At 45.7% G+C, this 25547-nt stretch overlaps 1 protein-coding gene and 1 long non-coding RNA gene across 3 annotated transcripts in view; one reads left to right on the top strand and one right to left on the bottom strand.

Annotated features, from left to right (window-relative positions):
- Positions 1–25547, top strand: part of ANTXR2 (ANTXR cell adhesion molecule 2) — a 79365-nt gene that overhangs the window by 6163 nt on the left and 47655 nt on the right. For both annotated transcript variants that reach the window (XM_048303804.1, XM_048303803.1), the window contains exons 4-10: positions 2959–3040; positions 4030–4137; positions 4234–4302; positions 5138–5218; positions 18841–18901; positions 19873–19968; positions 22708–22777. In XM_048303804.1, coding sequence (XP_048159761.1) covers positions 2959–3040; positions 4030–4137; positions 4234–4302; positions 5138–5218; positions 18841–18901; positions 19873–19968; positions 22708–22777 — 567 coding nt within the window. The remainder of the gene's footprint in view (positions 1–2958; positions 3041–4029; positions 4138–4233; positions 4303–5137; positions 5219–18840; positions 18902–19872; positions 19969–22707; positions 22778–25547) is intronic.
- Positions 598–10091, bottom strand: LOC125326046. Its single transcript, XR_007203664.1, has 5 exons — positions 9806–10091; positions 6496–6605; positions 5347–5558; positions 4404–4787; positions 598–1313 (listed from the first exon to the last, which is right to left on the bottom strand). It is a non-coding gene; the product is annotated as an uncharacterized LOC125326046 (long non-coding RNA).

Raw genomic sequence — 25547 nt, 5'->3', positions numbered from 1 at the left:
ACTCATCTGCAGAGAGTGCGTTCTGCTGGGTGTATCAAGTATAGCAGAGTTGGCCATTGATGTGGTTTCCATCTGGAGCCTGTGCAGGAGGCCTCAAGTTTGAAGCAGAGTAATTACTATAATTGAACCAACCCTCTGTAGTATTTAAGAGGCCCAGAAAGCATGAGCCTCCTCCAAATGGCGCATCTGAGGAGGCTCGTGCAGGGTTTCCTTTCACCAGTACGACAGCTCGCCTTGTCAGGGCTGCAGCCACCCCTTTTTGTCAAAGAACACTTCCCCTCTTGGTTTCACTGACACGTCGGTGTGTTTTCCTGTTTACTGTACGGCCTTCTTAGCAGTAAACCCCGAGTACCTGTTTCGTTTGCCTTCGTTTGTTAGAGATGAGCCCGTTGCCTTGCAGCACCCAGCCACATTTCTCACTATAAATACATGCTCAGTGAGAGCCACCATCTCCTGCCAGCACTCGTATGCTCAACACACTGAGATAATTCAAGATTCCAGCACTTCAGTAGGTGGAATGCACCACGGGAAAGACATACAGGATACTGTCCCCCACCCAGAGGAGCTAAGAACACCCGTTCTGGAATCTGTGTGGATATTAACAGCTGTGTTTGCCTGGCTGCTGCTGGAAGAGCTGTCTGAGGCAGTTACACAGCTTAGAGAGAGAACAGACGGGGTAGCTATTAAAAATTAGTTGTGCCTGTGCTAAAACACAGAAATGGGCTGCAGCACATATGCTGAGTGGGGAAAAGATATTAAATTTGCACTTATTCAGCCCAAACACAGACAGGCTGCGAGTTGCTGATTCTGTTTTGCCTCTTCTACCTCCCTCCCTTTTCTGACTTGCACCACAAAGCCAGTGGCCCTCAGCCTTTGTTAGTATTCCTCAGCTGTGCTGTGAGATGTCCAGGCATCCAAGCTGAGGGCAGGGCTCTGCTGTCAGGGTACAGATGAGTTATAAAACCAGAACTTCCCTGGGGATTTCCATGGCTACCAAAAAGCCTTACAGAAACTAGAGAAAGGGAAGTTGTGAGAGCACTGGGGAGCAGGAACGGGGGTCCTGAGTGCTGTGGCTGGTTGACTGCTGAGTCCCATTATCGGGACAGCGCAGGCAGGCACGAACCCCCGTGCCCAGCCTCCAAACCAGCCAGGGGTGAGTTTTAGTGTGATGGAGCTCACCTCTCCTGCTGGTTCTGGGGCCCCAAGTCCTGCATCCACACTGGCCTTCTGACATCTGGACCAGGACCCGCTTGCACTTGGAGCGAGTTCACATCTGGCTGCATCTGTCTAGGTCTGTCTAGTGCAGCTGTGCCCTGAGGGCAAGAGATGGTGCCTGATTAAATGCAGCTAAAAAAACTCATGCTACCAAAGATTTTCCTGGAATCCCTTGTAGGCAGAGGCCTGGCAACACCAGAGATTGCTGTGTGACCGGGTCACAAGACATTGCAGATAAATAAAACCGAACTGATTGTACAAAAGCTATTTTTGCAAAATGAAATCTGTTTCAGAAAACTGGGACTTGAGTTGCTGCTTGTTTCTTGGCAGCAGAGCACTAACGCCTGTGATGTGCTGCCACTCATTTCTGGCAAGCACCAACTCTGTGGTTTATAATCTGCGTTCGTACATGATCACTTGCAAGTTGTTTCTATAGATGCTGAATGTAAAATATTTGGATCAAACAGATTGTATTATCTTACATAACTTGTTCCCTTCCATACATTCAATGCCACGTTTCTCTTTTACTCCCTCCTCTCCCTGATTGTCTCAGTGGATCCTGTGATGGGGAGCTTATTCCAGCTATGGATTGTACTTTGGAACAGAGCTGCTAAACATAGAGGAAGCCCATCCGTGGAACAAATGACGAGTGGGTGGCGTTCAGGCAGTGTGGCATATGCATTCTTTCTCATTTGGTCTGGGCTAAGGAAAGCTTTCACGCATCCCGCGATGTATTTTCCCTCCATCTCCTCACCCCTGCTGGGTTCCTCTTTCTCACCTAGATTTGTCACAGTGTTCTATATATTCTGGCCCAAATTTTGCCCCTTCTTAGTTTTTGCTTATCCTTTCCTAGCATGACTTTCCATGGACTTTGCTGAAACTGTGCTTGCAGAAGACTGAAGGCCCTCCAGATTTGATTCTTTCAGTAGTCTCTCTGCCTTTGTTCCCCTCACTTGTGCTGTTTTCACTGGAAATAATTCCTGTGGTGCTGTCTATCGACTTCTTCCCTTTCATCCCCATAGTTAATGAGCACCTTATAGATGGATCTGCTGTACTGCTCATGAGAAATCATGGTGCAGATGTATTCTCCTGTTAAATCTAAGTGAGCTGTGGATCTGTGTGGGATGTCTTATGAAAGGTCACACGAAAAGGTAGTGACAGTAAAAAATTAAAAACTACCCTCAATCCTGCTCTTTTCCCATGGGCACAAAAGGTGTCTTGCAAATGCTGCCTTTGCCTATTGATATTTTCTTCAGGGCAAAGGTTTTAATTGTTGCAGTTCAGTTCTACGTGGTTAAATTCCTGCATATTGGCCTGGAAGATTCTGTTGAAATAGAACTGCTGTTTTTGGGGATTTCTTTGATTGCGGTGTGATTGGAAGCAAAGTTGGTTTAAAGTAACAAAATAGACCTAATGTAACAGAATTTCCAATGGGCTGTGTAATGCTGGGGTTTTACCACCTCTTTGCAATGTCTGCTCCACCTGAACATTTTCTTTGATTCCAGCTTTTTGACTCACTGAAGCATATTGCATTAGATAGGTCTGAAATACCTGTTCACACAGCACCACTTCTGTCATGAATACACAGTCTGCCTCCATGTGGGATGCTAGCTAAAGGCTCTAATTTACAGCTTTTCATTTCAGTTCTCCTTGAGGACAAATACTTTTTTTCAATTGATAAATTACACCCTTTGCTCTCTTCAGGTCACACTAACGGTCTCTTACTTGTTTTTTTGTTTGCAGAGAGAAAATCAAGAAAGGTCTTAAGGATCTGGAGGAGGTGGTACCAGCAGGTGAGACATACATACATGAAGGACTAAAACAGGTAGGTTTTACTCATCTTCTTGCAATCAACACATCCTCTGTTCTCACCCTTTGGGTAACAACCTGTAACATAAATGGATTGATTGTACACCTCAGTCTGTTACGCTCAAATCTTTCTGGTTGCCTAAGTGGTCCCAGGGTTGCCCAGACACTCTGCAAATCCCATGCAGAAGATGATGAGCCATCACAGCAATTTGCCATATGGAATTTCTCTGACTTGCTCCTTCTCACAGAGCACGGATCTGTGTCGTGGATCTCAGAGCTCACCCAGCATCCCAGTGTCATCGTAAATAATCACATGCAGCTCGGTAGGGCTGCAGGGCTTGTGGTGCCTTCCAGAGCGCTCTCCTTGGGGAGAGTTTACCGCACCGAGCAGCGTTTGCGAGACGAACGCTCTTCATTTTGCACTGTCTTAATTACGGAGCTCCCAGCTGCTTATATTTTCTTAGTTCAAGTAATGCAGTTTTGGTGAAAGCCCTGGCCCTGAAGGTGAGGGTGTAAGCTTTCACTGTTACAGACGAATCAGTTCTTCCTCTATGGCTGTAGAGCCACATTCGTAGCCAGGACCTGTGCACTGAAAAGCTGGGCAAAGAGAATTTTGTTGCTGTTTTAAGAAAAAAAAATAGTTTTAAGTCATTCTTTTTATATCTTGGAACCTACTGACTGTGTTTGAAATCTGGGGGATAGCAAAGGAAATCCTAACAGTGGATTTGAAGAGATGTGTCCTGGAAGAGCTGCGTGTTGGCAAGGGTTGACGGCTCAGTGACCCCAGTGCTTTGGAGATGGGCTCAATGGTGGCTGGAAAGGACTGATGAGGGATTTCCCTGCTGGTAGTGAATTCAAGGGAGTCAGAGGATTGTCAGGAGAGAGAGGCTTGAGGTGAGGATGAGGCTGTTACTTCAGATGTTGTATTAGATGCTTAGAAGATGCATCACGGTTAAAAGTTTAGGTGTGGTTTTCAGGTGGATAATTTTTTTTTGTTGTTTTCAGGCCAATGTGCAAATTGCGCAGCAAGGGGCCTCGAGGTTCTCTAGTATCATCATTGCACTGACCGATGGCAAGCTGGACGGTCAGATTCCCTTGTATGCAGAGAAGGAGGTGAGCATGAGCTGGAAATACGTCATGCTCTGCAGAGTTTGGGTGCTGCCTGTTGAATAAATAAAATGCTTATTTCTCTGTTCTATGATGCCACAGGCAAGGAAATCCAGAGAGCTTGGAGCGAGAGTTTACTGTGTTGGTGTCCAGGATTTTGAACAAGAACAGGTAAGAATAAGAACATTACTATTTTAGAGTCCTGGGCAGTACCTGAACCCAGGGTTTTGCAGAGTTAATGTTAAGTAGTATGGAAATTTAATTTTACTTACATTAGGCAGTGTAATGTCTTCTCTGGCTCAGGAAACACGCTCAGATGTGTACGTAGACATAAACAGAACGTGTTGGTGTCGTGCTCACTGCCAAGGAGACCCACTGGAAATCCCCTTGTTAACTGGGAGCTGCCAACAGAGAGGGTGCAGGCAAGCCCCTCTCATTCGAATGGCAACCAGGTCAGGGTACTGACCACATGAACAGAGGAGCTGTAGACAAGATTCCAGCAGTGCATATGCAACAGTCTTGGGATAAGGAAAAGAGCACGGGCTTCATGGCCTTCATTGAAAAGCTCTTCCAGAGTTCTCTGTCCCAGTGAAGGCTGTAGCTACTGCTGTTCGGTCAAAGTGGCTTTAATGGAGAGGTACACAAAAGGCTCCTTCCTGCAGAAGATGCAGAGAAAGGGTTTTTAGTGAAAGGCAGAGCAAACAGGGAAGGTAATTCTGGACAGAGGTACAAAATCACTGCCAAGATACAGGCCCTGAAAGGTTTCTTCAGTGTGATGTTTGCCACGATGATTAGCCACCATTTTGTTAGCTGCAGTCAGCTGTGGTATATCCTCCAGTTCAGAAAACTCTTAGTTAGCTGTGAGAGAGCTCTAAAGTTTCCTTCTCTTTGCAGAGTTGATGAGGGTTGCTTTTAGACATCCATTTAAATTTTAAGGGTGTAAAGCAGCATGATGAATTTAGTTTGCCAGATGATTCACGTGTTTGCATGCATTTTCTCTCCAAAGCTGGAAAGAATTGCTGACGTGAAAGAGCAAGTCTTCCCTGTCACTGGAGGATTCCAAGCACTTAAGGGGATAATCAATTCTGTGAGTACCAGGCAATAAGTTTTACATTTCCTCAAGATTAGAGCATAGTCTCCAGTCCCACTTCCTTTTCTAGGCAGAACTGGTTCCTAAGGCAGTAGTTGCAGTAGATGAAGTTCCCTCCCCCTTACCTTAGAGATGCAGTTCTGTAAATCAGCACTGCTTGCGCCTCCTGCAGTTATTCATGCTCAGACCTCGTGTGGAATTTGAGGACTCCTCACGAGGAGAGGGGTGTTCGTGTGGGAAGTGCGGCGGATGCTCTGATGAATGGCTGCTTTGGGTTTAGTCCGGAAAAAATGGAGACTGTTAACTCCGGGCGAGTTGAGAACAACTCGTTAAAATCCTGGGGAATAAGTGCAATTTAGGAATTAGCCGAATCTTTACATACAGAGAGGAGTGTTTTAAATCCATGACTTTAACCACTTGTTCTCCCAGTAAGTGGTAAAGCTCAGTTCCACTTGCCAGCATGGCATGAGAAACTCCCATTGGTGAGATGAGGCCATTCAGCCAATTGCTGTGGTTTGCGGGAAGGGATCGAAGAGAAACATTTTGGTTGTGATCAGTGGCTTAACACTGTTTCAGCTGTGTGTTAAGACACCTGTGGTTGTGGACACAAAATTTACTTGTCTCATTTTAGACTGAAGGCTGTGTCTTTTATGCGAGGTTAACAGTGCTGCTGCTGCTGCAGGTAGGCAGCACAGTGCAAACAGGCTTACTGGCAGAAGTAAAGTCAAAAGCAATAATGAAATCCTTCTTCTGAGAGAAAGCCCACTATCATTCATTTCCCTTTCCTTTTCTTTTTTTAAACAACAAAAGGATACTACTCACATACAGGATGCTACACAGTCATGAATTTATCACTTCCCTTGAGCAGTGTGGTTTTTGTGAATGCTGTAATGCAACAACTTATTTTCCTTCTTGTTACTTAAGATAAATGTAGTTTCAGAATCTTCCTTGCACTTTCTAAAGACAGGCAAGCAATCTTTTGATGCATTGACATTTATTCTCCTGAGAAGACAGCGCAGCCCATGTGGTACTGCCTAAAACCTTTACTATTTAAAATCTCATTCTATGCCATTTGAAAGACTTAGAGAACTCAGCTATGCTGCTGGTGCAAATGTTAGAGGTGCCAGTGCTGGGCTTTTTTATAAGAGCCAAATGTTTAACCCCAGCTGATGATGTTATGTTTCCGAGGATACTGCTTTTAAAATAAGTATGTCAGGGATAGAGGAGTAAAGACATTTGCGTTCGGCGTTTCCCCTCCAGCGAGGGTCACTGACCTGCAGATGGGCACCTTCTGAGGGATCAGGTCTCCCCACTCTTCTTGTCCTTTGGGGAAGCAGCAGAAGTGCGGTTGCTTGAGGTTTCTGAGGAGCTCGACTTGAAGAGTCTGTCATTCAAACACATGGAAGGTTAGCATAAGCTGTAGGGTGTCCCACTACCCGCATTCTCAGCCAAAGTGTTTTTGGGCAGTCTCTGGATAGTGGCAGTGCCAGCCTGCCGCTCCTATACCTCCCAGGAACTTTAAAGCACCTTCACTTCTCTGTCAGCAGGGAGGGAAGCTTTTCTGATAAGATATGGCAGACGGTGTTTGCACAAGCCTCAATCCAGCTTCTTCTGGCACTTACAAAAAACGCGGCTGTAAGATTGGTCATACCATAGCTGTAGAACAGGACCAGACACACGGAATGGCAATGCATTGTTTCAAGGTAACAGCTTAGCAGGGACAGAAGAAGCAAACACTGTTCTACAGCTAGATGCAAGGTCTGCTTCTGCAGACTGAGCTGCTGAGTTGGTTCAGGGTTTATTTACAGCCTGGACACTGGGCTTTTACCACAGAGCATGGATGGAAGTATCCATAAGTAGGGTTTCTGGCTGGTTTGGATTTTGTGTGTGTGGGTTTTTTTTCTAATGCATGTGTGGTGGCGGTATTAATAGGATATTATGATATGTTGTAGTTAATACTCAGTTTTCTTTGCAGGGGTTTTGAATGATTGTGACAATTTGTTCTTATAACATTATAGCACTGATGAGTAGATCTAATTGAACATGAAATAGTCACAGTTTTCCTTTTTAGTCACTATTATAAATTAATTTCAGTTTGCAAGTTAGCTAGAGAATACAGACTCAGAGACACTGATCTAAAGGGGAAAGCTGATTTCGAACCAGAGGAAAAGGAGGTATGTCGCAAACATGCAGCAGTATTGCTCAAAGTACAGAGTCAAAGGCGCAGTTGTGAAACCCTCCGTGAATGTTGTTGAACAATTTCTGTTCAGAAAAACATTGTCTTCAGAAATGGCAGCAACCCAGCAGTTAAAACCCCTGAGCAAAACTACAGCCCAGAACTGGTGAGTAGGAATGATGCAGGAGCCTCTACTACATTGATATCTCCAGATATGAGAGACTATTTGGCTGCTATCCTGTTATACTTGTACTGTATTCCAGGAGAGCTGAGCAGTTAATCTACGTTTGTTAGTGGTAATAAAAAAAAAGTGATGGGCTTTAGCATAGAGTATCTGTAGTACCTGATGAATCATCCAAGTACCTGCTCCTGCAATTGCTTTCAGTATAAGCAACTATTCTAATTTATTTTCTCTGGACAGATACACAAAGTCTGTTCAATCATGACCAGGGATTAACATTCAAGACAGTCAAGATGAACATTTAGAGTAACCCTGGGTTACATGCCAGAGAGCTCGCGCCATGTTTTCACATTAGTTCTGACGAAATCCCAGAGAAGGGAGAAGGGTTGAAGCACCTCCATGCCGTTGTGTTTCTGCTGAATAACATCCTCTACCAGTTCTAAAACTCTGTGCAGACCCATGAAGAGGGGGCTGCTTTGCGAAGTTTCCTGCTCTCCAGCATTGCTCATACCTAGCTTACAAAGTCATAACTAAACAGCATTGTCAGGGTGAATAAATCTGAGAAAGACTCTAGAGCTTAAAAGCAAAACGCTGAAGGCAAGTTACTGCACTCTCAGGAACAGTTACTGATGGGGTTTGGCTGATTATTACACGGAGTGTAGTCTTGTGAGCCAGCCAGGACAGAGTGAAGGCTTTGGGAGGGCACAATTTCTGTCACCATGCAGCAGATCAGTACTAGATAAGAAAATGAAACCCTTAATTAAACACAGGTCCTGCTGATTCGTGAGTGAAAGTTGTCTGGTTGTCTCTGCAGGCAGAATTGGACAAGGCTGGTACCTTGAAAAGTTACATTAAGGGAGTTCACTTTAGTAACATTATTAGAGTGTGTGACAGCTCTAAGTAGACAAACACATTTTTATACTAAAGTAAGTTGACAGCGCTTAATACAGGAAGTTAAAATATATTTTGTTCTTAGGAAATGCCACAAAAACTTATCAGATAAAGCTACAGGAACGGAGACATGCAGACCTTTAGAGGAAGTTGTCAGTTCAAAAAAGGATCAGCAAAAAGTTGTTTTATCTTTCAGTGTTACAAAATTTCTTAAAATTTCTGCCTGGAAAGGACTAGAAATATAATTGCTAAAATCTCCTTCTGCTTGTTCATTTTATGGGTGCTCAGGGGTTTTTTGCTCATTTTACATGGGAAACCCATTGTTAGACATAATGGACCAAAAAAAAAAAAAAAAAGAATAGATCAAGTCATGTGAACTGAGTAGTTGCACTAGCCAGAACATTGTAAATTGAAGCAAAATTCTCTCCAAGCTGGCTGAGCCTCTTGGGGAAAAACCCTAACGCTTAGCATAAAGCTGTCAACTTGTCCAGGAAAAGTCGCGAACTGGGATTCTTAAGGATCTGCCTCCTGGGGAAGGGGTGACCAGGGGAGAGGAGACCTCAGGGTTTGCAGGATGCAAACTCCCAGGCTGACATGGACTTACTTAGACCCATCCAAAGAGTGCAGCTGGGACCAGTGAGGCTAAACAAAGGATTAAATGCGCACAAGGTCCTTAAAAAAAGCGTAGATTCACCCAGTATCAGACTCTGGCCAAAGGAGTATAAGCAGGGAGTGCTGTAAAAATATAAATTCTCTGCTGTGTAAGTATAAATTCTCTCCAGTAAAACTCTGTGGGTAATAGAGGGAAGTCTGCTCTTGTTGCAAAGAGCAGTCCAGTGAAGGGTATCTATGGCATATCCTGGGGGTTTCCATGTCAGCTGGATGGTTCCTGTGACACTCGCTGTGCATGGCAATGCATTGCTCCTTTGGAGTTACGTGGCTTGGTGACAGCCAGCGCAGCAGGGCCCGCAGGGAGCCGCTGCACAAACCGTGCACGGCAGCGGCACGCTCAGCCGCTGCCGGTACCTCACGGAGTCACCTCTCATCTGGAGCGTGGTGACACTCACTGTCACCACTCCTGTGCCCTGGTGCTCAGCATAGAGAGGGGAGTGGGGCCCGTAGGCTGCTGACAAGACTTGGTGACGAGCAGACCTGTCCCTGTTTGCCTTACTAACACCAAGAAGTCAGCAGGGAGCCCCCGAACTGTGTTGGACAGCCAGTTGGTGCCCAAGCAGGGACAAAACTAAAGCCTAGCGAGGGGGAGTCAGTTTTGTTGAGGTAGGCAAGAGCTATTCATATGAGGAACAATTTTAGCCTTTATGTTTATAAAACTTACTGCAATGGCTTCCCAAAGATGTGCTCCAGCCTCTCTCCATGAATCTGATGCCTTCTGCTCCAGCTGTGCTGTCAGCAGCACTTCCTCAGGCTGACCTGGGTTTGGCACTGGGGGAGGGTGAATTACCGAACTCACACGAGTCCAACAGCATCACCCGCTGGTACCTGCTATAAGGCAACAGAATTTGTGTTTATGGAGGGTGGGAAACTTCCCTACTGCCACAATAGTGCTCGAAGGTTAGACACTGGAGAACACTGCTGGTTCCACGTCTCTAACGTGAGTGCTTACCAAGCTCCGCTGTACGAACCCTGCTGTCTCAGGGGCCAGGTTGCAGCTTGGGTACTGAGCAGCAATCGGGGACTACATGATTTTCAAGTAATCCCTACTTCTGTCCAGCCTGCACAGCACCTTCGAGCTAGGCTGCCTCCCTACGCTTCCTTGGGCAGTGTGCTCAGCCTGCTCTCTCCCTTTCCCTAAGTGCTGTCCCTCCTCTGCAGATAAAGGGGGGTCAGCCAGCTGACTGTGTGTGGTTAAGATTTTTCAAGGCCAAAATCAGCTTAAACGGTTCATTATCAATTATACATCAACTTAATTGGATCATTTCCTGTAGGAAGAAAATATGGTCGGTTTATGCACTGGGAATCCAGGAAGCAAACTATTAGACATTTAAGGAGGTGGGGGGAGGAGAAATGCAGCAAGTTATCATTAAAAGAATTATTCTGATTAAATCAGTCATCTTCTTTAATCCCCTTGGACGGTCTAATCTTCGAGCTGCACTGGGTGCAAGGTTCAGAACTAACACTGTGCTATGTTTTCCATGTGATTGAGACTGAGGAGATAGTTTTGGGAATTACTGCATGTAGTTGTTAAAAGGAATCAATGGCCTGGAATAGAATGCTTTCTGCTCTACCCTTCACTGCCGTGCAGCCCTTAATTTGACATTCTCTGACATATTACAAACCACATAATGTTCTCCTGGAGCACAGTGAGCTTGATAAGCCAGCACCGGCACTGACACGGCTCCGGTTAGTGTGAGCGTGCCTGTACCCTGTGATTGGGATGGGACTTGTCAGCCAGCCCTGCATGGCTGGCAGCTCTCTTACATAAGGGATGCTGTACAACTTGGTCCAAAGGAAGCAGTCACAGGTCCAAATGAAATCCAGTGTTTCCTTAGTGAGAAGTTTCTTTGAGACAGATTTTTCTTACTAATTAGAAAAAAAAAATAGCCCGAACAACTTTTTTCCTGTTATGGAAAGTAACAGTTTGTCTTGATTCCTAGTTACATTACTTGGTAAGTAATGGGTTTAGGGTTGTTTTTAGTAATTTGGGGGTAAAGGTTCTGATGCTGTTAAAATACGCATCTCATGACCCGCAGTTTTGTCATCTCCATTTGCTTTCCTCAGTGGCTGCCAATGAGGTGCTGCTCAGCCTTGGTGTAATTAGAATATTCTCACTAACCTAACGCCGCGCCAGGCTTCTCTCGGGTGGTGATTTTATGCAAGACCATATGTCTCAGGGATTTTTTTCACTTAGATAGGGGACAGGGTAGCAGCCTTCCCCTTCCCCTCCCGCTTTGTCCACGGCACTGCCGAGCAGCGTCAGGGAGCAGGCTGGCCTTGGCAGCAAGGTGTGGTCACGAGCACAGATGTTTGGCAGCAGAGAAAGGTAGGACCCATTAGACATTAACTGCTGCGGTTCCTGCTCTGACTTCGTGGGAGAGAAGCACCAAAACGGTGTTTCCTTGAAAAGCATGTGCTTCATTCCAAGTCACCCTGAATTGATTGTCTTCTGTCTAGTGTGAGGTGGTCCTGCTGCCTCATGGCTTTCCACACAGATTGGCACTGGGGAAATAAATGACAGAGCTTGCTTGAACACAGCAGAGGCATGTGATGTGAAACCAACACCAGAAAGAACAAAAGGCTTCGCTTTGGAAACAGTTAATTTCAGGGAGTTCAAACATTAATTCCTGTATGGACAGGTTGGCATGTCCAGAGCCCAAGGTGGGCTGTGAAGGTGCTTCTCACTTAAAAAGTCTGATTAAGGTTACTCGAGTGCAATCACAGAAATCAAGAGCTCTATTTATTTTCTCTTGTAACCTACTCCACGTGTTTTTTTTGTTAAAGCTTAATTCTAACACACTATTAGGGTGCACAAGTCATATTTAGGTAAAAAAAGCAACAGCTCGTGAATGAGAAACCTGTAACAATGCCAGCCTACATACACCTTAAATTCTTCATCACCCTGATTTCACACATGTTCACTTTACATGCCATAAGAGTCACTGAACTCAGCACAAAAAATCCTGCTTGATGCACAGTCAGCATTTCATTCTCTAGAACAAAACCAGTGAGTCCAGTGAACCACTTAAACACCTCCTGCTTTACTTCTGTTTCCTTTTAACTGTCTTAGCAATAGTGGGGAAAAAAAAAAAGTTTTGAGTTAAAAAGAAAAAAAGGAAGCAAGCTGCCAGTAGTATTTCTAAGTGACTCATAGAAAAACAAACCCATATGGAAACATGGGGTAAGCCCAGTCCTGATTCAGGCAGTTGGGAGGAATAAAGCAGAATAGTTTTAGGAACTCAACCAAGCGCTTGGGTGAGCTCAGCTGGACACAGCTAACCCAGCACCAGCACAACGCTGCCTTCATCATCCATTCCTCCAAGGAGCTCCACAACTCCAAGCTGGGATGGGGCTCCAGAAGGCATTAACTCAGCAGAGAATGGCCTTGCTCAAGAGCAGTGTTCTGTAGGCTGGGACAGCTTTCCACAGCTCTGATCTGGGCTCCTGGATCCCACCTGCACGCCCTGCTCCACCTGTGTACACAGGAGCCCTGGTGTTGCCTACCATTTAAATAGCTGCCCCCCACAGCCAGTGGCATTCTGAGCAGCTAAACCAGAAGCCCAAAGGTGCAGGCAATGCCTCATCAAGAAAAGGTCCATAGGTGGCAGTCATCAAGGCTTTGCCTGCATGCGAAGCACAGAATGCTCAAGGTAGATTTAAACACTCTTTGTGTTATCAGGGCCCTCTCAGACCTCACCTTCCATTCCTGCTTCCCGCTTGCCGTAAGTTTATCACACTGAACATCCGTGTATTGCAGTGACAAGTACATGAGCGTGCTTACCATTGTGTCTTGAAACACATATCCTGATGAGAGATGCAGCTCTTGACGAGGCTGGTTTTGTGGTTCCCTGAGGGAGGAGCTTGGCACAGTACAAGAGGAAAGCACACCCTCATGGTATGTCACACCATCAGCAGTGTTTAGTTTCTAGCTCTGTTTTCCTTGAGGTTACAGTTTTGCTCACCAGCTGTTCCATTTGTAGCATTCCTAGAGAAAATTAGAGACCCCACATTTGGGAGGGAGAGAGGAAAGAAAAGGAGTCTCCACAGAAAAGCTACTGCCTGCAGCTCTGAGGCTGCCGTGCAAGGGGGCTCTCAGGGCTGTGCCGCCATCTCTGACTTGTGCACACTCACCGGGCACAGTTTGGCTGGCAGTGTGTCCATGGACTGCGCTCCGGGCACAGGCTTCCTGTGCCGACCAGGAGATGAAACTGCAGGAATATAATCTGCGGGCACACAAAGTGTGGAGGCGATCCTGTTGCACTGTCAGTGGGTTTGCATATGGCAGTAGAACAAAGATGAGCTTTTAAAGGTGAACATTTTCTTTTCTTTAAAAAGAGGTTCTGGAAATAGCAGGTCGGATGCATTTGTTCTATTACAGTATGCATGCTTTTGTTCAGAGGCTCATGCTGCCTTTCCCCAAAAATCACAGCAGCCTGATCTGGGGTCAGCTTCCGGTGAGCACTGACATAAACAGAGGTGCAAGTTTGAATGGATCCACAGGGAGGGAAGGCCACTGGTGGCCCTAGAAATCCTGAGTTGTTCAGATTCATTAGCATGCCAAGTCTGACCAAAACGTGTCAGCGGCTGTCTCCCTCCAGCAGTTCCTGCTTATCCTGACCTCTGTCCCAGGAAGCGAACACTTTACACAGCCATTGAGCATTTTCAACACTTGAAATCATGACAGTGGTTCAGGGAAGAATCCAGCTGTGATGATGACCTAACCAAACCCTGTGCACAGTGTACAGTGCTGGGCAAGAACAGATGCCATGCAAGTTATGATTTATGGTGCTGCCTGCTGCCAAATAGTTTTGAACTGCATACGGGGCTAAGCAAAACCGAGTGAGGTGGCAAGATAAATTGACACTTAGCGTATTTTGTTAATTGTCTCTGTATGGTTGGGCTGCTCATGGCTTATTACTAGTGCATTGTTCTCACAATTTCACAGAACACAACCTTCATTAGAGTTCTGGAAGGGAAAGTTGTTGTTTGTGTAACACTGTGCCGCCTGGTACAGCTCTGTTCCACAGCATGTGCTGAGGGTATGGCAGGCTAAATACTCAAAAAGCTGCAGGAGCCATCCTGCTTTGCTGTTAGACAATGAGAACTTGTAAGAGGCAGAAGCAGGGGTGAAAAAAAGAGTCCAGGCAGAGCCAGGCCCGGTCTGTGACAGGTTAAAGAGGTCCTGGAAGATCCGCAAAGCACATTTTCCACAAGAGGAACATTGCATAAAGCAGGGGAAGGATCTCTGACAAGGCTAAATTTATTAACAGAGGTGGAGTTTGCTAAGACCATGAGCAGTGGGGAGCTTGATGTCAGCCTGTTAGTTGGTTGCCTTTGTGCATCGTGCTGCAGGGACATCTGCCCTTTCAGTGCTGATGTCAGAATTTGGGTGTGGCAGCTCGGCGCTGACAGAACCCGAGTGTGAGGTCAATTCAGACACCTGCAGGTCAGAAACAGGCAGTGTTTCTGAAACAGCTGTAACAGGAGGAAACGTGTTAGTAATGACAAAAATGGGAATCCACTGCTTTAGAAATAGTGCACTGAAGTTTGTGTGAGGCTTCAGGCACCTTCTAGTGGGAAGCGCATAGAAAGCCATGAGGATGGATTTGGATTTTAAGGAGTCATTAACTGTCAGGTTGGTCTGGGAAAAACGCACGAGGTGAAAAGTGGGGCCGCATGGAAAAGCTGGTAAAGCTTTTGGTAATGGATAAGTGGACCTGATAAACGAACTTCCTACAACTGTTTTAAGATTTACATGGTGTGCTTACTTGTAAGCCACTGAAATAGGCTGGAGACAGGTCCACAGCCCCACTTGCATGGCCATGGTGTTCCCAGAGGAGCTGGGCAGCCCAGCAGATGATTGACAAATGACCCTTTCAGCAAAGAAAAGCTTGTTTGGGCAGGCAGGACCCAACACGTGCCAGCGAGTTTGCATCAAGGGTGAGTTGGCTTGCGAGTCCCCCTGGGTATCTTGGATGCCTCTATTCTGGTAACTTCTGCTCTCGGAAGTGTTCTGAAATGATTAACTTGCTTTACTGAGAGATGCTATAGAAACTGCACAGTGTCCACTCACTTAAAAGGCATAAGAAGGGATTTCACTGAAGGGCTGGGAGGCTGCCCTGCATCCAGGCGTCCCTGCGGAACAGTGCCAGGCAGCAGAGCCAGCATGGAGCACGAGCTGCATTCGTGCCACTGGTTCCTGTGCTGGCTGCTCTAAGAACTGGCCCTAAAAAACAGCAGTGTTTAAAATCTAAGACGCTTGGTTGCTGCTGCTGCAGTGAAGCAGCAATGTAACAAGTCCTGCACATGGAGAAGCTACAGAATCGTTTCCTCAGCAGTCTGTTGTGTTGTTGTTGAACAAGAGGGTGTTTGGGGTCTGGATTCCATGTCTCATTTCTTACACTCCAAGAGACTGACTACCTTGAAGAGCAGAACTCCACTGCCTTCTCTTGTCCCAGCAGCCACACCTTTGTTAACGAGCTCACAGCTGTGGTCACTTTACCTCGATAGGCTCTGGTTCCAGCTGGAACTAGTCCTGCACTGCACAGGTCGCCTCAGAAGGCAAAGAACACCCTCTAGTCTTACCACAGTTCTCCACTTCTGAAGCTGCAACACAGCAGGACAAAGGGTGACAGGTTTCTGCTCTATTTTGTGCTTGCTCTATTTGGGTTTGTGGGGAATTGGTTCTCTCTGAACCAGCCAGCACTGGGAGGAGGCGGAGGGGGCAGGGAATGAGAGAAAAGCTTTTGTGAGCCTGGGCACAGAGTCCTGTATTTGGTGTGGACCTCTGAAGATGAAGTGGATGACATCAATTCTTTGAATCTCTCCTTGCATGCTGTTAAACTAAGGCAATTTGTCTTATTTACTTTATGTCAGCAGAGTGCTTAACTATCCTATCCAAGGATGGCCTTATAGAGTTATTATTTCAACTTTTCTTGTGGGCAGGAGGTTTCTAAATAATGAATTTGCAGTGTCTTGGATTATCCTGAACTGGCAAATAGGGAGCATCGTTTTTGTGGAGTTTGTTTTGGTCTTGCTGGCTTTGCAGCCCAGGTTTCCACATCAGGATAGCTTAAAGTTAGTTTTAAATTCTAAAGGACAGGGACACGAAGGCATGTTAAATAAATGCAGGTGGATCATAGGGAAAATGGGTAAGATGTCTTCACATCAGTTCTCACCAGGGGAAATAAACTTTGTATTGGAGTGCTGGGGTGCGCTGGCTGGCTGGAAGAGCTTGCATGGAAAGGGAAAAAAAGATTAAAACAGAGAGAAAAGAGTGAGTGGGAATAAAGGAAGGCATCAAGTTTCTGTACCTCGTTGTAAGATGTGCAAGTACGTTTCCCCCCCCAACGAAAGTGCATGCGGTAGTTGCTGTATTGAAAATATTCCCAGTTTTCCATTGTGGCAGAATCCTTGTGAGCCAAACCATACACACAGGTGGTGCGCAGGACAGCTCATGGGCTGGGACCATGCAGAGAATGTGACGTTTTGTATTTAACTGTAGGAAAACTCAGTTCTGAGCAGTGTTTGAGCGTTGCTTAGAGGAAATGTTGAGGAGAACCCAGAGCACAGGCAGAGGTTAAGCAAAGAACTGTATCTATGTGCTTCTGATTGGTTCCACCTGAATCCAGTTAGTCTTTTACGAGGTTTGATTTCTGCTTTTTAAGGTAACTTGATGTTGAAGGGAGGGGCTTTTGGGGACAAGGCAGATTTCTCTACCATTATCCTTTTTTTTTTTTTCAAGCCTGGACTCTCAAGAGGGTTTTTGAAGGATGGAAAAGAACCTGATAAACTTACAAACCCAAATTTTAGTAGTTTCAGAGGTTTTTTTTCACCCCAATATGAGCTTTGTTTGGGGGAAAATGATAGAATTAGGCCACCACCCTTGCAAAGAGTCAGGGTCTCTAAACAGTACAGTTTGCTTAAACTAAGCAGAGGAAGGCAGTAATAAAAATTATGAAAAATTATTGTTGAAGCAGTTAATTCTAGGAGCAGTATTAATACCTGGTATTTTCCTGCTTTAGTCAAGAGCATGTATGCAAATAGATTCCGTGCAGGAAATCAGTGTATCCTGAACCCTGTATTGAAATTTGCTTTTGTTCATGATTTATGATCATTTTATCTACACCCTATTTCCGCTCAGGTGGGGTTGTTCTGTCTGCCCCTCCCAGTTTATTCTTAAATTCAAAGGTGGTTAACTATATCTAGGTAGGTTTTTTCCTGATTTGTATTGCATTTGGAAGCACAGTGTTAGAAAATTCACACTGGGATGTAATGCAATTAGAGAACTACTGCTTTGCAAGGGAAGTCAGATCCTGTCCCACACTGTCTTCCCCTCTCCCCAACCTCCAGTTCATACCATTGACCCCTCCTCAGACACTGGGCAAATGGGACCAGGGCAGGGGTTGGAAGGTTCTCCCTCTAAAGCCAAAATTACTGAATTCTGTGCCACCTACTGGGTCTGTGCTTCACATAAAGCTCGCCTCTAGTCTCAGCTTCACTTGGGCTGTTCATCTGACTCGTCAATGAAAAAAACAGAACGTGCTTTTACAGCAAAGGAATAAAATGCTAGACAAAATATTCCCCAGCCCCCAAGCAAGTCACGGGAAGCTTCTCTCCACACTGCAGTAAGAATCAAAAGACTAAAGCCCTTTTTTGGAAGTGAGATCCTCAGCTAATACAAACTGCTTGGCTTGCACTGAACTCCAGGCTACATTCTTTCCTAAGATCTCCGTTGCTGTGTCTCGTCCAAATGCATTCGCCTGCAAGGTCTCCATTTTTCTTAAATACGACTTAATATTTAACATGGGTTTTAAAGCACTAAAAAATGAAACTGTGCACAACAGTTTGTGGGGAGAGAGGCAATATGGGCAGTGTTCAGTGAGGCAGGATGCTCTCTTTCTTGGAGCTTAGTGTGCTTTTTGTCAGAACAGTGATTACATGATTGTTTCTGCTGAGCCCGGATGCGCAGCAACACGGACCACTGGGAAGCATCGTAGACAGAGTGTAAAGAGTCCTGCTGAGAGGAAGGCAGGAGTTAAGACTAAGACAGAGGAACATTCCCAGGAAGTCAGGGCAGCTTAGCAGCAGGCACAGACCTGGCAAATGGAGATAGGGACGGGACAGTAACAGGACTCTGTGCTGTGCAGGTGATTACAGGGACCTGAACCGATGCCATGGAATGTTTACAAATGCCTGCTAAAAATACCACTTACAACAGGGAGAGCTAAAGTGAGATCCCCATCCAACGGCAGGCAGCGCAGTTGGGAACACCACGTGTTCCCGTGCCGCTTTACGTAGGGCAAGGTGCCAGCACTCGCAATAACGTGCACTTGACTTGACCAGGCTTGATTGTTGGAAGACTGCTTTTGACTGGATTAGGTTTGTGATTAATTTTTGGCTTAAATATTAAGATTAGGGTTCATGGAAAATTAGGTTAGGGATCTGGACATCATTATATTTTGAAGGCTCTCCGGGGTTTAACAAACTAATCCAAGCCTTAGGAACTCCTAGACGTGACTGTGCAGATGTGCAGGAGCTGCATGTGCTACAGGCAGCGTCCTACAAAGTCAGACTTAGCAAACCAAACCTGTAGCTGTATGTGCGTTCTAGGGACAAGCATTTGTTTTAAAGTGAGATTGCTCATGGAAATACCACTATGAAACATGTTTGTGACTATTCCCTCCTTTGCAATAGGTTTTGAAACAATCATGCACTGAGATCTTATATTTGGAGCCATCCAGTGTCTGCGTAGGAGGTAAGGTTTTATAATTTTAATATACTATTCAATTATTATAGGACTCTGGTTTCCCTGTTTTATCCAAGGGAAAACTGCATGTCTCTAGAATAAAGCATCTCTAACTTAAGTCCTCAAGAAGTTAAAGAAACACTGGATTTCTCTGTTGGCTTCTTGTTCTCCTCAGAGGAGCTGACCACCAGGGCTTGCTTCCATAGCTTGGGTAATGCATGTGGAAGTTGGAGAGCATTTACCTGCCCCTCTCCCATAAGTTCACTCTCCACTTGCCCACATGTGCCCCAACATCTGTGGAGTGTAAGCAATAAAGCACGTGACTGCATTTTTGGGCAGCAAGAGCAATATATTAATGAAGTAGAAGAGTTGCACAGAATTTTAAGGCCTTGTCTTCTTTCTGAGCTTCACAATCCACACATAGTTGGAGACCAATCAAAATAAGGTAGTTGCAAAACGTTACTTGGATATTTTTGCGAAAACATGGATGCTCTGGGTGAAGTCACTGGCCCTGGTAAAAAAACTGTTCTCACTCCTCCTCTGCACAGCTCACAGATAGCGTGGCCCTTAGGCAACTTGCAGAGAAATAGTACTAAGGAGAAATGTTTCCTTCATCTGGCACTTCAAGTGAGCCTGATCTGGGTTTGAGGAGTCTTCTTGTTCTGAGTTCCAGATTTCTCATTTCTCATTCACTGAGAAACTGTGTCTTACTGTGCAGCTGAGCCCCGGATCCTGGTGATAGTCTGAATCCACTTCCAGTTTCATGGGGCTGTCTCAATAAAGATTTGGGAACAAATCTTGACTTTCCCCATTTCTAAGGAGAATTCAGTACAAGGGTTTAGGAAAAAAGGAGATCTCACTAAGCTGGAAGCATTACTATGTTGTGCTTTGTTTATTGCAGACTAAATGAAATTGCCCTGGTGTAACTTACTGCAGTGCACTGAAGTTTGGTGATTTTGTGTGTTTGCTTTTCCCTCCAGAGGAGTTTCAGGTTGTTCTCAGAGGAAGCGGCTTAACCCTTGGTGGGAGAACCGACAGCGTGACTTGTACCTATCAAGTGAATGGAACTACAATCCGTAAGTGTGGATGTTTGAGATGGCTGGCCTTTGTAGTCCTGAGGCAGTGATGGATTTTGCTTCTCGTTACCTCAGCTGATGAAAATTGAAAGAGAAAAATATCGAAGAGGAGGAGAACAGGAAAGCTCTGAGGATTAGTAAGGGGAGGAAAGTTGTTTCACACTCTGCTCAGTGGTTTGATTTTGCTACCAAGTGCCGTTAGCTGTGAGTGGTGTTGGCAGCCCCCTGGCTGTGGGCATTAGCATGGTGAGAACTGTTTGGCTCCTGATGTTTGGGCAAGCAGATGTTTGCTCATGAACAAACCTGTGGCTGCAGTGTACTGACTGAGGCCCCTTCCTGCACAATCATCCTGGCCGAGACCTCTTCATTGCAATTCCCAGAGGCACTTACCTTGTTTTCTTGCAAGGTCTCTGCCTGTTCTGAGTGGTGTGCCAGGTGTGCTGTGGGTTTCAGGGGCACGTCAATCCTCCCCCTGCAACAGTATAGAAAAAGGCCAGGTCAGAACAGTGGTGTATTTTGTCTGGTCCATGAGCTCCGTGTCCCCAGCATCAGGGCTTACTGCAGCCGTAGCCCAAAGCAATTCTGTTTCAGATGGTGACCATGACACCTTGTACAGACACTTCCCTGTAGCTTTTATCTGAGTTTGCTTTTTCTATCCAGACACACAAGTGGATGGCTAGGATAAGTGCATCCAACTTCTAGCTCTGAGCAGAATCCCTTAGAAGCCAGCCAGACTGGAAAACAACCAAAAATGTGAAAACTACAACTGATTTTTTTTCCCTGCCTGCTGTCTGATTTCTGTATTAGCTTGTCTTAAATTCCTACACAATCGAACTTGTGTTTCCAGTGCAGTTTCTTCCTTACCCCTGGATATCGTATATACTGGAATCGGCTGCCAATCTCTCCTGCCTGTTAAATACGTACACTAATTTGCCAGAATAACAGGATAACCCAGTAGTTCTGGATGCAGGCAGCCTGTGTAAGTCAATTCCGCTTTTATAAATTTCCCTTCAGTTTCCATTACAATTGTCACCTCTGCTTCCCATTGCCCACAAACACTTGCTACCATCTGATGTGAGAATTGCCAACTACAGCTCTGGGTTGCTTGTTTTTTCTTGGCTTCAGAAGGGGGTGTGCTGAAGCACATGAGGGGAGGGGAATGGCACAGTGATGTATTGATTATAAAAACACAATCTGCTCTATGGGGTCTTGCCAGGGCCTTCTACATCCCCCCGGTCCACATCTTCAGCAATGGACAACAGTGAGTGGCTAGTACAGGAAGAAAAGCGGGAGTAGTACAGGAAGAAAACAGGGAAATTTCAAGTGGTCCTTCCCCCAGTACACAAGGTCATTCTCTAGAACAGCTCTGTTCTGGGTTCTGATTGCCTGCTTCAGAGGAAGCCTAAAGGGGGCCAGTGGAGCCAGGTTGAACAGGAAGGTAGGCAAGGCGCTTGGAGCAGTAGCAGGAGGAAGGAGATGGTCCCAAGAGAAGGACAATTCATCCCCGTGTCATTGCAGTCTCCTCTACAGAAGACTGGCAGTCCCTCTGCAGAACCCTCAGTATGTAAGGGCACAAACAGAAGGCGCTTGGGTGAGGATCTGCTGGTGTTGGAGTTCCCCTCTCTGAGAACCTGGGCTCTCTTTGGGACCAGCCTCTGAGCACACCCTTACTGTGTCAGTTCCCCTGCTTTTAAAGGATGCGTTTGGCATCTTTCTCGTTCTGCATTTATAAAGAACCATTACCAAATGCTAGAAAGGAAACCTGCCAAATGGAGCTGTGGGATAGAAAAATAATCTATGAAACATACCATTAAGACAAAAACATATGGCAATGTGCTAATCCCTCTTCTCCACCTCACAACTAGCCCCAAATCTAGGCCAAGCAGTCAGTGCAGATTATAGCACATACAAAAAGCTCATTTATGCCAACAGCTCCTCCTTCAGCTGCCCCTGAATCACTTGTCTCTCTGCCTGTTCCTGAAATGCAGGACAGAGTCATCTCCACGTTGATCTGGCAGATCACTTATCTGCTCTCACCCCACAGTCAGGAAATAGTCCTTGCACAGAAATCATCAGTCCTGCTGTGGGGAAGTTTGTGCAGATGGTTCTGCACACAGGAGCAGAATTTTCCCCAGCTTACTGAACACGTGAGGCAAAAAAAATCTCTGTCCTCTCCTCCTCACATCTGCAGAACAGAAATTCTGTACTGGACACAAGGCTCTACAAATAAGTGCTTTATATGCTCTACAGGTAGGTGCTTTGTAAGATGTAACATGTAAGAGGTTTGCAAATCACAGAGACTCAAAAACAGAAGAAACACTGGAGAAAAAGACACTTGGGTCACAGCTAATAAACCAGCCCTGTAATGCAATGCACAGGGATGGAGCCAGTTGGAAACAAACCTTCATCTTCCAACTACCAGGCAACTACTAACAGTGTTAGTACTCACTCTCTGCAAAAGACAGTTGTTGATTGTTGGAAACGTTCTCTCTGGAAGAGCATGAGCTGACTCGAGTAGTTCAAATAAGCACTGTAATGTGGGCTCACCTGGCATTTACAGCCAGCCAGCTCTGGGGCTCCGTGTTCCTTACCTTGGGCCTGCCTTGCTGCCAGTTCCAGCCAGGACGGACCAGTAAGGAGCATGGGAACTGAGGGACCTCACAGCACGTTCACATGGCAGCCCCTCATCTAAGCTGCACAGCATAGTAAGATCATGTGATTTTTTTTTTTTTTTTCCAGATGAAAAGCCTAAAACAGTAGAATCTGATTTTTTGCTCTGCCCTGCACCGATCCTGTACAAAAGTGGCCAGTAAGTACTGAACCAAATACCAGGCCATGTTTTGCTGGAACTTGGCACCATTATAGCTGATGTTAGTATTTTGTTGCTTTTACGGGGGGTGGTTTGGTGTTGCATTTTTTCCCCATTCTTGTGTTATTTCCCTTGTGTATATGCCAGCTTTGGAATGGGCTTTAAGTAGTCATCTGTGACCAAACCTATTCGGACAGTGCCTTAAAAATGAATATTCAGCCAGTTTATGAAATACTGAAAAGATCTGGCTTGTCATAAGTTTTATGCAGATTAGCTGTTTAAACGGGGCATAATACGCTCTCATCTGGATCATCTTCAGGCCCACTGTTAAAGAGATGACATTACCACTGACACTCACAAGCTATTATTAAAATTAGGTGTCAGGACCTGTACCCCTGCTCCACACATCCTGATCCAACAAGGCACTGAGTTAACAGCTGCAGCACTGGGGCTAAACTGCAGCTCTGGCCTTATCCTCAGTGTCACTGGCCAGGGCTGCACATTAGTTCTGGCCCTTGGAGAACTAATCCTTCCCTCCTCCTCTCCAACTCAAACATGCCTCAGGGCCTTATGATGACTTGGACTTCACTGTGCAGATTTCTGAAGACCCTAAGCTAATCTGAAGTCAGAAAATTGCACATCACATCTGGGTCCTGTGGGAGGGCCAAGGCTTTGGCTGTTGGCTTTCTCCCTGTTTGGCAAGTAGTTCTTCCCAGAGACTTACTAGGGATGAGGCTAATGTTAATCCAGTAGGAAGCACAGCAGTTCTGCATTGGCATTTATCTGTGGCAGTTCCAGCAGCTGAAGAACTAAGTGGGTTGTATAGATCGCTTGTCTGTAGTTACATTTTTGACTTGAGCAACAATCAGCCGCCTCACTTGTGCTGTCAGATGGATAGCAAAGCTCCGAACACACATCTGGTCTGTGCGTTAAACGGAAGGCTGGGGGAGGGAAGTTGGAAAGCTGTAGAGGAAAAACGTTCAGTGCTTGACCCCAGTGGGGTGGCTCAGGGCAGAGGGGCTGCCTCCAGAGCTGGGTCATGGCTGGCAGGGAGAGCAAGCACAGAGCAGAGGGAGGGGGTGAGGGATTCAATACCGATGTGTTCCCTGATGTTGCTTTTCACACAGCTGTGTGACACATGCGTCTTGTCCCTGGTACAGCAGGGTGTCAGACCCCTGTGCCTGCTGAGCGGCCTGTGCATCCCACAGCACAGCAGCAGTGCTCAGCTGGGAACTGCTGGGGGTGTGCCAGCATTCAGCACAGCAGCTCTGCAGCTCCTGGCTTAGGTAAAACCAGTCAGCACCACCACAGTTGTAAGGGAACTGCTTTTGTCATCAGAACAATGTCAATCAGTCAGGTTAAAACCTCGCCTCCTCAGGCCAGCTATTTCCGTGCAGTTACTGTACAACAGAAGAACAGTAGCAAATTAGGTCCCAGGATGAAGCTCCCCAAAAGCTGATGCTGTAAATGCTTTTCCACACACAGTTTGTCCCAGAGTATGTAAACAGCCTGTCCTGTCAAATGCATGTGGAATGCATGACATGTCTGTATAGGTTAAAGGCGTGGAAGTTAGTTGCACATGCTGCGTTTTTCCTTACACTGTGGAGTGTTACTGAACCAGACAGCTGCCACCCTGGAACTGCAGTGTGGATAATGCACCTCAGCACAATACACCTGGAGTTTCACAGATTCACAGAAAAATATATTTTCCGCAGTTATCGCGTGAAACACAGTTCCCTAACCTGCTATTGAAGGAGTTGGAGCTTTGGCCCAGAGCTGAGCAGTTTACTGTGCAGAAGACTGACAGCTATGAAAGATATGTACATACTTGAACTCTTGACTTCCCATTGGCAAAGCCTAGACTACTGCTGGATATCTCCCAGTAATTCCTCATGTAGTGGAGCTAATATTAGTCACTAATGCAACAACAACCACTCTGTTCTTTTCTAGTGCTCTTTTGGGTGGAATTAAGAGAACACAAGCAGCCCAAGTTAGCTTGCTTTGTGACTTCTAAACCTGAAGCTTGGTTTCTGAGTGCAATCAAGACTCATGTAACAGGTTTCATTGTATTTTTTCATAATTGGAGACACTTCTTATTGCCTGATGAATTAGCAGTTTTCCCATGCAGAGCAAGACTAAGCTGTGTGGAATAGGTAAAGGGCCAAAGTAGCCAGGATGTTGGGTTGGTGAGCCCCTGCTCTCCTGGACTTAGGCCATGATGTATTTCTGCTTCCTTCCCAGCTGTTGGCTGCTTTGAGTCTGGAGCTTCCCAAGTGGCAGCTGTAGATTTAACCAAGCATTCTTTTCAAAGCCTGCTTTTCCACAGTACCCTGTAGCAGATGGATGTATCATCCTTAGGTTGGGTGACAATATGACTGTGCTTGCCTGTGCCATTTAAAATCCCTTCTTGTCATGCCACTTCCAAAGTGCAAAATTCCATAGTCTGCTTACAAACCCAGCTCACTTACAAGGCTCCTGATCAGCTAACAGCTGACAATTCTTCATGATTTTCACACAAGCAACCCATGCCTTATAAAACACATAACAAATTTGAAATAAAGCAAAAAGGGAAAGTACACATACACTTTGCAGGAAGGTGAGGAGGCCAACCCAGGTGGAATTGCTTTGAGAGATCACTTACACACTGTGATGGCAGGTGTAGCAACACAATCAAGCTGGTTAGTAAAAAGGACTCCGATTCTGCCCATTTAAAAGTCAATACATGCCCATTTAAAAGTCACACTTTAAAGGTCGCAGTATTTGAGAAAAT

The sequence above is a fragment of the Corvus hawaiiensis genome, chromosome 5, assembly GCF_020740725.1.
Source record: "Corvus hawaiiensis isolate bCorHaw1 chromosome 5, bCorHaw1.pri.cur, whole genome shotgun sequence".
Classification (NCBI taxonomy): domain Eukaryota; kingdom Metazoa; phylum Chordata; class Aves; order Passeriformes; family Corvidae; genus Corvus; species Corvus hawaiiensis.
The sequence above is the reverse complement of the archived record's forward strand: the minus strand, read 5'-3'. Positions and strand labels throughout refer to the sequence as shown.